The sequence below is a fragment of the Pipistrellus kuhlii genome, unplaced genomic scaffold (genome assembly GCF_014108245.1).
Source record: "Pipistrellus kuhlii isolate mPipKuh1 unplaced genomic scaffold, mPipKuh1.p scaffold_m20_p_14, whole genome shotgun sequence".
Taxonomy (NCBI): domain Eukaryota; kingdom Metazoa; phylum Chordata; class Mammalia; order Chiroptera; family Vespertilionidae; genus Pipistrellus; species Pipistrellus kuhlii.
Genome location: NW_023425449.1, coordinates 11263373 through 11277299, shown reverse-complemented (window position 1 = coordinate 11277299; position 13927 = coordinate 11263373). Strand labels below are relative to the sequence as shown.

Sequence of the window (13927 nt, the reverse complement as noted above, 5' to 3'; positions counted from 1 at the left end):
ATGAAATGAAATGTGATATGTTTGTACCCTCTTATTTTATATTCTGAAAAGTATGAATTTTGTGTGTAAATTCTCAGAGTCACTATATATTCCTATGATAATCAATAAGGTAATACTAACTGAAAAAGGTTATTTGGTATAATATATATCTCATCTAGTTGGAAGGTCTTGGTTTATGGGTTATTTGAATATATATGAAGTTTTAACTTAGAAGTTTATTAGAAAAGAGGGACAATGAATGGTAAAGACTGGATGGACATAAAACACTAATGTAATTAATGTAAAGGAAATACAAGCAAGGATTTTGATCCTGTTATCACCTGCAACATTGATATTTTTCTATTCCTAGAAAATGAATTTTATGCTACTCATGGATAAACTAAAACTAATGATAAAATAAAAATTTGAATTCCATTCCAGTGGCACAATATTCATCAAATAAAACTAATAAACATGTTTATTATAGGTGCTAAGTAAATATGATTTTTTGTTACTATAAATGAATGATTTTATGTCCCAGTTAACTTTTTTGTCTTTTTTTATTGTGGTAAAATATACATAAAAATTACAATTTTAACCACTTTTAAGTGTACCATTTTATGGCATTAAATACATTCACATTATTCTGTCACCATCAATTTCAAAACTTTTTCAACTTTCTCAATTGAAACTGTACCCATTTAACAGTAATTCGCCCTCTTAATATTAAGTCTTCCAACCCATCAGCGTGGAACATCTTTCCATCCGTTTGCGTGTTCTTTAATTTTTTTTTTTTTAGCAATATTTTGTAGTTTTCAACATGCAAATCTTTCACTTCCTTAGTCAAGTTTATTGCTATGAATTTCATTATTTTTATGCTATTTTAAATGGAATCACTTTATTAATTTTCTTCTGATTGTTCACTGTTAGTATATATAAAAAATAACTGATTTTTTTCAAGTGCCTTTTGTATACTGCAACTTTGCTAATTTTTGTTTATTAGTTCTAACAGTTTATTTGCATGTGGAATCTTTGGAGTTTTTTACATAAGGGAATGTCCTCTGTGAGCAGTGATAATTTAACTTCTTTTCCAATTTGGGTGCCATTTATTTCTTTTTCTTGCCTAATTGCTCTGACTAGGACTTCCAGTACTACATTGAATAAATATTCCACTTGAGTTTTTAAATAGTAGGCAATATTTTAAGTTGAACACAATTATCTCTTTTGATAGTATTTTTGTGTGAAGGAAAACTTCTATCAATAGCATTGTTTCAGCTCTAATAAATTTTGTCCAAATAGCAAAAGATGAAAAATTGACCCTCTGTTGCCTTTTCTATTTCAATATTAGTTGTACTTTTTATGCTGCTTTTTCCCATCTTTTAAAAAAGTGTTTAGTTGAACATTGTAGGTCAGAAGTAAATTGATTTATACTGAAAAGTTTCCTTTGACTCAGAAGTCAAGGTGTCAAATAAGGGTTATATTATTTCAATGCCATGCTGGATGTGGCACATAAACCTTTCACCATGATCTGCCACTAATTGTCTTTGTTTTCCAAGGATAACACTAATTTAAGCAACACTAATTTTACACACACACTGTTTTTTAATATATAGATAATCAATTTGGGAAAAATCAACTCATATTATGACTAAATTAAGTCTGATTTTATTATAGTACAGGGAATAGAGATGTATATATTAAGTCAGTACAAATATACTTTTATGTAAATACATAAAACTATAAATATGAGTTTATTTTTTGTTTGTTTTTATGTTTTTAATTGTTTTAAACAATTATTTTGTATTTTTATCAGCTGTTACATGCATTTCTTAGAGTCTAATCCTACGCTTTGTTGTGTCCCTGTTTCTTATAGTAGATTGTTTCCTCATGTGTTATGTAATCTTATTTTGGGAGTACCTCTATGATGGGACTTTCTCTATGAAGGCCTTACGTAGTGGTGATGGCCTGGTCCCCCCCAAAGGGACTTTTATGTATTTGCTTCTCTGAAGGACTCGGGGTCTAAGATCACCAGCCTGGGCGACCTTTTCACTGTTAATTTCATAGCCAGAGGTTTCCATTTTTGCATTCTTGTATGCATGAATAATGTCTTTGATAGGCCATCTTCATTCACAGCATTGGTATAAGAAATAATTTTAAAGCTTAGACAAATTTAAAATGCTGTGTGAATGCTAATGTTGATTTACAACCTACCCTAAAGTGAGAATTGACAGATTAACCTCCAAAGTGTAGAAGCTTAGGTTCATGACAAATTTTGACTTGCATTCTTTACTGATGAAGGAATTAGTTACTGTTAGCATCCCTGTTCTCAGAAAATGGTTCATCGAGCATGAAGTGGTTCATTTCTTAGTTGTTCAAATGCATTTATTTTCAGATAATCTCTCTAATTTTTCAGTTTTTGGCTTACTTGATTTTAAATTTCAAATAGTTTTATTGTATAGATATACCTGAGGTTACCTTACTTTTGTTGTGCTTATTTATATCAATTACATATCGGAGCACCACTTTGAAGTTGCAGTTTTGAATTTTTAAATTCCTAATTAATATTTGCATTTTAAAAGTTCATAAAATGTTAAAGCATTTACTACTTAAAGTATAGTTCTTTCTTGGTGAGTTGGGTCAAAACTATTATTTTTAAATTGTTTTAACTGTAAAGAACTTACTATAAATCTAGTTTTAAAAAGCACACTCTTAACAATTGTTTGTATTAAGTAGAAGTATTTGTTTATATGATTCTTGGATGATTTATACTTTAAACTATGAGTAATTCTTTTCATGTTGACATGTTGATAGGGAGCACCATACTTTTCAGTGAATATAGCTCTAGCTTCCTGAATATCCATCTGGGTGGTGTAGAGGGGGAAATATGAGTGAGAGGCTTAAGTACTGGGCTTAAAAAACAGTTAATCATTTTTCCCACCCTTGCATTGAAATAATGGGAGCAAAGGTAGTGGAAACCACAGCAGGCCACTTGTTTCTGTTGACTTAAGTACAAACAGTGGTGGAAGTGTTTAGCCCTTTGGGACGTTTCACGATCGAACAAGAACTCTGGAGTTATTTTGATAAGGGAGAATAGCAGTGTGGCCAAAACTATGATCATCCCTGAGGTCTGAAACAGGCCAAGGATGAAGGGCTGAAGTGTTTGCTCTTCCAGATGAACAAAGATAAATTCAGCTAGGAAAATAAACTCAGTATTTTGGTCAATTTGCAACAAAATGGTGAAAGAATTAAACTGTATATTTTGGAACTTGGCATAGAGGTGTGGGAAAATAGTTCAGCATCTCCAATTCTGGCTTGATTTTGCTATAGAATTGGAAATAGAGCAGAAAATTAATGCATAAACATATTTAACAATACCACACCAAATGCTATAAATCCAAAATGAAAATTGAAACTCCGTGAGGAAGGAAAGCAAAACTTTTCCTCAGGAGTGCTTACTTATTAAATTTGCAGCCAGAGTTTTCTTAGCATTCATAGTGAATGTGCCTAACTGTGAAAAATCACCATCTCATTAATATGAAATGGCTGTTTTCCCCTGCAGTTTCCAGGCTTGTGATTATGATATTCTTCTCTTTGAGGGAGAATTAATTTAGGAATGCTTCTGAACTAAAAACTATCTATAAAGAAAGACTGTAATATGTTGTCTTTTATTGAATTTTACTTTGTAAAATGCATCCTTTGCTGGGATTAGTTTATGCTTTTCATTGGATGCTGTGTTGTTTTAGACAGCTAACCAAAAACTCGAATTTTTCTATAGCTTCTCAAATTCTAGGAATTTCAATTATAGCAGATATATGACCACTTGTTTTGGAGAAGCATTTATATGAACAATCACTAAACAGTAAGCTGGTTGCTTTGCTTCATGTAACTGGAGCAAGAAATGATTATACTATCTTCAGGATTAAGTCTATAATTTGTTGTCGCTGTAAATCACAGGACACTGTTGCTTTACTGTGCTCGGTGCTTTACTATTCCAACAATAAACTCGTACCTATTGTTTGTGAGTCTTCCCCATTTGGTCTCCTTATGGGGATTCATTGAAATTGAATTTTATTCTCCTCCTTACAGCATCAATTAGAAGACGCTGTAAATCTGATGTGGTAATGAAAGTTGAGTTTTTAGGTTTGTTTTGTTTGAGGTTTTTCTTATCATTCCTGTTTCTAAGGGCCAACCTAATGGTTTGAGTAGGAGATTAGTCTGAGAAACTACCCTTAGAAAACAGTATACTGATCATGTTATCTTCTATCAAATTTTAGGGGATTTTTTTTTCTTCTAACTGTTGACTGTTGCTAAATTTACTCCTTGGCATAGATGGAGTTAGAAGTTAAAAGTTAGGAATATATAGCACATGAAAATGTGCTAAAATTAAGAAGATGACAAAATGAGAAAGACAAGAAGGGTATAGGATACCAAATTCTTAAAAATATGAGTGTACAATTTCTAAGTATCAGTCAAGCTTGATGGTGATAATCATACCTACTATTTGTGAATTGTTTATTGTAGGTAATCACTTTATATTCATGTTCTTATTTAATCTTAACAACCCTAAGAGGTAAATATTATTATAATAACCATTTCTTCAGAAGAGGACTCAATCTGAAAGATTAAATCACATGGCTAATATCTGAAGTTCTTAACTTAATACATCATACTGCCAACTAGACTAACTTTAAATACTTTACTAATGTTTAAATATTTATATACATATTTTAATCTAATAGTATAATAACATGCTTCAGTATATTGATTAGTATATGTTTATATTATTAGCATTTTGTATTAGCATAACCATTTATATGACTAGCATTAGCATATGGAAATGTTATAGGCAATAATTAAAGATTTTTTAAAAGTTAAATAGTATTGTTGTCTTTTGTCAACCCAGGGAGATTCTGTACAAGCAGGTGATGATTCACCATTCTCTGATTCTGTTACCTTGGAACAAACTACAAGTAACATTGGTGGATCCAGTGGACGTGTTAGTCTGTGGATGCAGTGGGTGCTGCCCAAAATTACGATAAAACTCTTTGCTCCAGATCCTGAAAATAAAGGCACAGGTACAGGAATCCTTTTCTTCTGTACTATAAAGATAAAATATTGAACACTATTTTTAGAAAAAAAATCATAGTAGACTTCATCTTATTTGTCATTGCCATTTAAATTAAATAAATGTCCTCAGATCTAATTCATGTGATTTCTATTAGCAATACTAACATTGAGTATTATATCTAAATTTTGTCTTGCTTGTATTAAAATTCATTCTAAAAGCCACGAGTAATTTCTTCTTGGTCATATTGATGTATTAGGTCATTGTCACTAAAAGTATTGCAAAGATCAATGACTGATACCAGATATGACACATAAAACACTAACTAGGAACACTAACTCCCCTATTTTGAAATAGGTATCCTATCTTAATTGTGAGGCCTATATTGATATAAATTTTACTTATTATTGCAGAGTCTTATGTAGTTAATGAATAGAAAGTCACAGTCTCTTTGTAAATAACCAGAATATACATGCCATTGATCTTGGACCGGTATTGAAATTAATTTTCACTTCTTATTGCAGAGCTTTGTATGGTCAGTGAACTAGAAGACCTCAGTGCCTCCATAGATGTCCAAGATGTATATACCAAAGTGAAATGTAAAGTAGAAAGTTTCAATATTGATCACTACAGAAGCAGGTAAGTAAAGAGTCATGATTATGGGAAAGGCTATATTTTCTTTGAACAATGTATAATAAGAATTTTTACATTTATATTGGTTAGTTCTTTTTTAGAAATACTATAATTATTTTCAAAGAGGTTTCTTAACAGATAAATTGATTAATTTTACTTGGCATTCATTCATATGTGGAATATAATAAAGTTTTGTTTCATAAAATGGAAATTTGTTTATGAATATCCACATTGCCATATTAAGTGACATAAGCTGCTTTTATTAATCATCTCTGACATTTGTTACATGGGTCATTTATTTGCTAAGATGCTTGGGACACGGGTGATTGTTTTTGCTATATCCTTGCCAACCACTCCCTATAACAGCATAATGTAGATTAAATGAAGCAACATCTCATGTCCCTTTGCACTCTGGAGACTATTCATATTTTCCTTCCCTAATAAATTTCTATGAAAAGTATGATTATAAGCAAATATAATTTGTTTATAATGATAACTAATGATAGTAAAAAGTGAAATTTTAGGTATTTTCACAAAGCTATATAGCAGTTTTGTCATTTTTTTCCAAATAAAAATCCAAATTCAAATCACATCATATTTTAAGTTTCATTGTATTTTGTTATATGAGCAGCCTTATTTATTTTTTCTCAATTCATTATATTCATTCAAAAATTACTTATTGAGTACCTGCAGAAGCACATATATTTGTATACTTTTATTGGTGTGTTATAGTCCATAAAAAGGTATTTTTTATTCAACAGGTTTCTAATTCTACATTAAAACATTAGAATTTTTATCCTTTATTACATATATCATATTGCTCTTGTCAGTAATTATCCAACTGCCACAGCTGAAAAGTTGGGTCATAATTGTGAAGTTCAAAATATTTTGCTGTATATATTTTAAGCCCTGTTATTATAGTGTTATCTGGCCAAGCATATAATTGTTCTTATTGTATTAATAGTGAATCATTAATTTATTTTTGATTTAGCTCTTTTGTTCCTTTTAAATAGTATATCTCTACATCAAAATAGTTCTTGCAAGTGATGCATAAATAATATAGCTGAAATTTCTTTATGATGTAAATATTACAATCTTTATATTATCTATGACTTTACTGTAAAATAGTTCTAAGTATTTAGATAATTTATTCATTTTGTTTAATCAAAATATTTATTGAATGTGTATTATATGTCACACTCTATTAGACAGTGGATATATCGTGATTAACAAAAATAGACATAAATCATGCCCTTTGTGGACCTCATAGTCTCATGGGTAAGATAGAAATAAATACTTAACCAAAGAAATATATAATTTATCATTAAGACAAATGTTTCTGTGCAGAACTACCAGGGTATGGTGCTAAGTAAATTGTTCTATTGATTGCATCGTCAGATCCACATTTTAGTTCCGCATAGTGTTGTTTATATCATTACTATTTGAAATAGTTATATATGCTCACTTTTCAAATTCAGAATAATGGAAGAGAACAGATAAGGTGAACTTATGTTTTCCAGGCCAGGGGAAGGTTGGCAGTCAGGACATTTTGAAGGAGTATTTCTACAGTGCAAAGAAAAACCTGTGGTGAGACTCATTTAGTAACTATGAATTTTTGAAAATATAAACTGTTTATCTCTGTTCTTTCATGCAGTAGGACAAATGGTTACAAGAATTAGAGCTCGGAATAATTTTTGACCTTCTAAAATTACATTGTAAAATAAAACTATTTTTTTTAGCTGCTTCTGTTTTGTAACCATTTTTCCTGAATAACAAGTAAATTTTTCCAAAGGTCAAAGGTAAGATTGCTTTTATTAATACATTTCATCATTAATGTATTATTATATTGACTTTTTAAAAGTTTTTCTAATTCATAAGTGAACCATGTGGATTCTTTTATCATAAACTAAAAGTAGTCATTTTACACTAAAAATACATCATTTTTGTTTTATTTCCATTAACAATGCTTTTGCAGAAGATGGTCCAGACACAAGTGGACTCAAATCTAAACCTGTAAAACTTGAGCAGAATTAAAAGTATCGAGTTGTTTTGCTTATGGCTTTTATTGCTTTTTGTCTTTTCACCTTCTTTGCTCCTGCCCACCACCTCCAGCCTTGGGAAAGAGTGTTGGTCTCTGGGGCAGTGTGGAGGTGTGTTCCTCTCCTGTACTGACAAGCTGAACAGACGCACCTTGTTGGTTCGACCCATCAGCAAGCAGGACCCTTTCAGTAATTGCTCTGGCTTCTTTCCTTCTGTAAGAAATCATTTTTAAATTATGCTTCAGAACTCCCATTCACAGGAACCCAGAGAAGGAATTATTCAGAGAGTCAACTCTTGATTTTCTTTCCCTCTGTACCATCTTACATTGTAAATGAGCTATCATTAATTTTGAAATCCTAGACTGGTTTTTCCTCTGTAATCTGATTTGTTTCTGGGTTACTTACTTATGCTATATATTCCCCTGGCTTTGTGAATACAAACTACTTTTGCAATCACCATAAAAAGTTAATATCGGATGTTAAATATGTTTTTTAAATTATGCATGCGTTGAGTGATCAAGAGTTGGCCATACTGCTTTTGTCATTCCTTTTATGATTTCTACTGAGTTTGCTTCTCCCACCTTTTTATTATGCCATTTCCTTTTCACAAATAATTCAAAGCACCTTATGTGGTACCCTCTTGAATCTGGGGAAGGCTGTATGTCCTTCCTTGATTGGATAGAATATGTACACTAGACTGTACAATATTGGCCTTTAGAAGTTTGGAACCTGGTTTTTCTTAATAGTGCAGTGTATCTGAATATATCACTAAGCTAATAATTTTAAGTGACTTTGAAAAATCTTCACCTGAGGATATGTTATTGATGTTTGGAGAAGGGAAAGGAGTGAGAGAAACATTGATATGAGAACATTATTCAGGGAATCAAAGCTGCAACCTGGGTACGTGCCCTGACTGGGAATGGAATCACAGCCGTTTTGGTGTATAGGATGACACTCCAACCAGCTGAACCACACAGCCAGGGCATTTTTAAGTCAGTAAAAATACATGTTTTTTAAAATTATTAAGAGCAGATTTTCACAATGGTAATATTATTATCTTAAGAATTTATTATATTATTGTGAACATTAGATATTTTCTTAACATGTGTAAACTACTTATCTACTTCTTCCACCCCCCTTTTTTTTTTATAAATCAAAAGAAGTTTAAAGCATATATCTTTAAAATTTTAAAAGTTAGCCAAGTATTTTAAATAATTTTGTTCCTAGATTTAATCTTTAATATTTATTGGCATGGCAAAAGCTTGTTTCTGTTTTGAGTTTTGGATTTTTTTCTAGCCTAGTCTGGAAAAAATAGGCCTCTTAATGTAGCTTTGGTTGGAGAAAGTTCTGTTTCGATTTATTTTCTTATCTTTGAAGGTTCAATAGTGTCCACGAAAAACATTCTTAATAATTTTAATGTATATTCATTAAAAAAAACCACAAAATTTTCTTTATCAACTGCACTATTTTTTATTTTATTAATATTTCCTGCTGAAACCGGTTTGGCTCAGTGGATAGAGCGTCTGCCTATGGACTGAAGGGTCCCGGGTTCTATTCCAGTCAGGGCATGTACCTTGGTTGCGGACACATCCCCAGTAGGGGGTGTGCAAGAGGCAGCTGATCGATGATTCTCTCTCATCGATGTTTCTAACTCTCTATTCTTCTCCCTTCCTCTCTGTAAAAATTCAATAAAATATATTTTAAAAAATAATTAAAAAATTTCCTAATTATTACTTTCCTAAATTTTAATCTTAAATCATATAAAATACTGATTATTATGCTATGAAAAATAATTATATATTAATTACAACTAGTATTCACTCATTCTTTCTTCCCCCCCCCTTACCTTTTTTTAAGAAATTTTTTATTTTTATTTTTATTTTTTTATTGATTTCAGAGAGTAAAGAAGAGGGAGAAAGATATATAAACATCAATGATGAGAGAGAATTATTGATTGTCTGACTCCTGCACGTCCCCTACTGGGGATTGAGCCCACAACCCAGGCATGTGCCCTTGACCGGAATCCAACCTGCGACCCTTTAGTCCACAGTTGGACATTCTATCCACTGAGCCAAGCTGGCTAGGGCATCCCCTCTCTTATCTTAAGTGAGTTATGGGTTCAGTTGTTTAACAAACAAGCTATCTCTTATGGGAGTTTACCTTTTAAGAGTACCTATATTCAATATACTAAAAATATTTTTTAAATCAAAACATTTAGACATTAGAAATACCTATGACATTAACTCCAGGATCCAAATATTGCCAACAATGAAGACTTGAGTGGGTTATTTAGATCAATTGTTGATTCTACCCCCTCTCCAACGTCCTGTTTGGACACCTGACACAGACAAGTGTTGCTGGCCTCTTCTCCCAGGGCCACACCAGAGCCACCCTCCTCCGTCTACTGCTGCCAGATGTTCAGCAGTACGGTGATAAGAGTGGTAGGAATTTTTCCTACTTTACCAGCCTTCCTTCTGTTGTGAGTATAGAAGACAAATGGAAAGAGAAATCAGAAGGGCAATGAGAAAGTTAGGAACAGTAAAAATATGTTCTGAGGTCAGGACAGTATATGAAAAATTATTATATTGCACACCCATTTAATGTCTACTTCCAAGTTTCTTAGTATTTATGAAATTAACTTTTAAAAAGTAACATATAGTACAAAGGTAAATTTTACCTCACCTTTCTTCATCGTAAAGTCCTGATTAAAAACAAAATCAACAGTGATAGCTGAATTGCATACTTTTTCCCTCTGTTGCCTGTCAATCGGGTGATAGGCAATACACGAGAGGAAGAAAGTGGAAGCAAAATAGGTTCACTAGCGGTGGGGTAACATGGGTGCAGACACAGTGCTGCATTGCTAGTCTCATGTTTTTCCTGTTTGGTAGGATATATGTCCTTTTTCTTCTTCCTAGTTCACCTTCTCTCTTAACATTACTCTTTGGAATCTAATAACAAAAAAGCTATTAAGTCTTGGGTAGCGGGGTCAGGAATGTGAAGTATAATAACTAATTTTATATTGAGTGACTTTCAAAGTATGCATTTTACAAAGTATGCATTTTACTTTACTTGTAAATATGTTGTTATTATAATTTGTTTACAATGTGCAATTTGAATATGATCATTAATTGGGAAAATTTTGTCATAAATATTAAAGTTACAATGACATAATTTTCACTCACAATCAAATGTTGTTTGTGTATTAATGCAGTATAGAACTTAAAGAATAAGAATTGTGGAAGCATTGATAGGTTTTGTAAATTATATGATAGCCACTGGAAATAGGCAAGTTTGAAGGGCAAATGTTTCGGTTTTTTTGTGTGTGTCATGTTATTATTTCCAGTAAACATGCATTAAATGGTTAGTTTAGTTATCAAAGCATGGTATCAATGAGGTTCTTTTCATATTAATAAGCCAAATTATCAGTGGGAAAAAAAGGTTCTTATACATTTAAGTCAAGTAAGTCAATTATCTTTTCTAGTCAGGTTGTTGATTACAAATGGAAATAAATAACATGATTATTTTAATTTCATCCACATAAACAACTCCTCTGTGGCCCATATTGTGACAGCATATGTATTCTCTTAATGATAAATTATCAAGAATGAAAAGATAAAATCTCAAGATGATCTTTTTCAAATTCTGAATGTTACAAAAATGCACAAGTCATAGAAACATACACAAAAAAGTTAATTACCTCTCTCAGCACCTACAACTAGAGCTCAGGATCCCTAACTTTCAGTTCAGTCTTACCAAGGGTCCCATCTTTTGCCCCATCTGCAGAATTGTTCTGTAATGTCCTCATTAAGAGGTATAGACTTGATAAAAGGTTATATTACCAACTGAGAGGATTTTCTACTTTCAAATAGATTCTTTTTAATGAAATGTATATTGTGATTTCTTTTTTCTGGAACAGACAACTACAAAACTTCTAGATGGCTCTCATCAGCAGCATGGATTTCTTTCTTTGACATACACAAAAGCTGTAACAAAAAATGTCCGCCACAAATTAATATCAAGGAATGAGCGAAGAAGTTTTCATAAGTTATCTGAAGGTTTAACGGATGGTTCTCCTCATTTTCTTCATGAAATTCTTCTCTCATCACAAGCGTTTGATATTGTCCTTTGTTTTCCTTTACTCAATGCCATTGCAAGTATATTTCAAGCAAAATTACCAAGGACCAAAAAAGAGAAAAGAAAATCTCCTGGTCAGCCCATGAGGACCCATACTGTGACTTCACGCAATTTACCTTTGATTTACATCAACACGAGCGTAATCAGAATTTTCGTTCCAAAAACAGAAGAAATGCAGCCACGCATGGAAGGTATTGTCTTCTGAAATTCTTTTAATCTTATTTAAATAACTTTCTTCAAGAGACCTTAGTCTTACTCCTTTCTTAAAAAAAAAAAATGGCACAGGGTTTAATTTGTAGTTTGGTGTGTTTTAGAAAGAGTAAATATGTTATAGTCATTCTACAACTGTTTCTTTAGGAGATATGTCAGAATATTGGGTATGTTTTTTACTTTCTTAGTTACTGTAGTAAGAAATATGAAAAAAAAAATTTCAGGGCTTTTGCAAGTAAAGCTTAGACTTTATGTCATTTGTTATAGTAAATGCAAATGTTTACTATAATTAGTTAATTAGTAAAAAATAGCCAACACACCAAGACTCTTTGTGGCTTCTTCCAGGCACCTTGGTGCCCTCTAAAATTGTTCTAGGTTTTACAATGAAATGAATTGATAATCCCACTGCCTCCATCCACAGAGACTTTTAAATTTTAATTTCCCCCATGATATAAAAGAATGAATAACTTAAAGAATTTTCAGTGAAATTACAACACAGTGATTAATGGTATGAACTTTGGAGTGACACAGACCTGAGTTCAAATGAACTGTGAAATTTCGAGCGGGTTAACTAAATCCCTATATTTAACATGGTGATAGTAGTACCTACTAGTCCTTATTGATAGCTTACTTCCAAAAGATGACTACTAGAGACTGTGCATGGTGCCGTTCCATAGCGAGCTCTCAGTAAAGGACGTCTTATCAGAAGAAGGTGCTGCTCTTTCTTTGAAAGTAGAATTTTTTTAAGTCCCACATTTCACTACTGCTTTAGCTTATTGGCCAAATCTTAGTCACATGACTATACCCTCTATAAGAGAGGGTGAGAAACAATCTTTCCTAGGTGGTAGTGTGTCCGTCTAATAAGGTAGGGCTCTGTGAATTTGAGAGAGAAGAGAGAATGAATATTTGAGGGATAATTTATGCATAAGAAACAGCAAAACTCTTCCCTTTTCTCTTAGTTATTAGGAGGAAGACCTTGAATGGTCATATTATGTAACAAAGGAAAAGCACCTGGTTCCAGTCTCCTTCTTGTTAGTCTAGTCTGTCTCTCATTCTGTCTCACATTAATAGGTGATTTTAATTAGGGAAGGTACTCTGCCTAAAATTCTCAATAATTAAGATGTATTAAAAGCAATGTTTTGTTTTTTTTAACATTTCTGTAAATAAAAGAGAATATTTGTACAGGTTTTTTTTTTTAGTTCTTAATTACCAAGATGTCTACTAGAGATAAATTCAGTGTGTTCTTAATGCAGATCAGTTCCTATTTTTTAATTCTAACTTTTTCCTAGTGACCATCATAAAATTGATTAGTTTGAGATATGAAATTATTATTGTCTGCATATGCATATTCTTTATATTCTAACTGCACTATTCAGTTGTGTTTTGTTTTGTTTTTTTCATTTGTTCAGAGAGTTTTTACAAACACCTGAGCTAGTCTTTTTCTTTTTAAAAGATTTTTTTTTATTGACTTTAGGTAGAGATGAAAGGATAGGGAAGGAGGGTGTGAAAGAAGGTGGGGGGAAAAGGGAGGGGGGAGAGAGAGAGTCAGAGAGAAGAGATAGAAGAGAGAGAAGAGAGAGATCAATCTGAGAGGAATATTGATTGGCTGCTTCCTGCATGCCCCCTGCCAAAGATAGAGCCCACAACCCAGACATATGCCCTGACTGGGGATCGAACCTGCAACTTTCTGATGCTTGGAAATACGCCCAACTAACTGAGACACACTGGTCAGGGCTAAAGAATTAGTCTTTATTGAACAGCAAGTGACGTGAAAGACAGACTACTAGCCAGAAAAGAGGCTGCATATTTATTGCAGAGGCAATGACCTTTATACTTTTTCCTTATTATTATTCTTTATTTTCTGAAT

The 13927-nt window shown here is 32.2% G+C and overlaps 1 protein-coding gene across 7 annotated transcripts in view; it reads left to right on the top strand.

The window, feature by feature from the left end:
* Positions 1-13927, top strand: part of VPS13B (vacuolar protein sorting 13 homolog B) — a 513325-nt gene that overhangs the window by 231128 nt on the left and 268270 nt on the right. For 5 of the 7 annotated variants that reach the window (XM_045581364.1, XM_036436747.2, XM_036436745.2 and 2 more), the window contains 4 exons: positions 4883-5054; positions 5569-5683; positions 7790-7931; positions 11633-12041. In XM_045581364.1, coding sequence (XP_045437320.1) covers positions 4883-5054; positions 5569-5683; positions 7790-7931; positions 11633-12041 — 838 coding nt within the window. Of the gene's footprint in view, positions 1-4882; positions 5055-5568; positions 5684-7197; positions 7265-7789; positions 7932-11632; positions 12042-13927 lie in introns of those variants that run through there. The other 2 variants (XR_006741555.1, XM_036436749.2) reach the window with 2 other exon arrangements.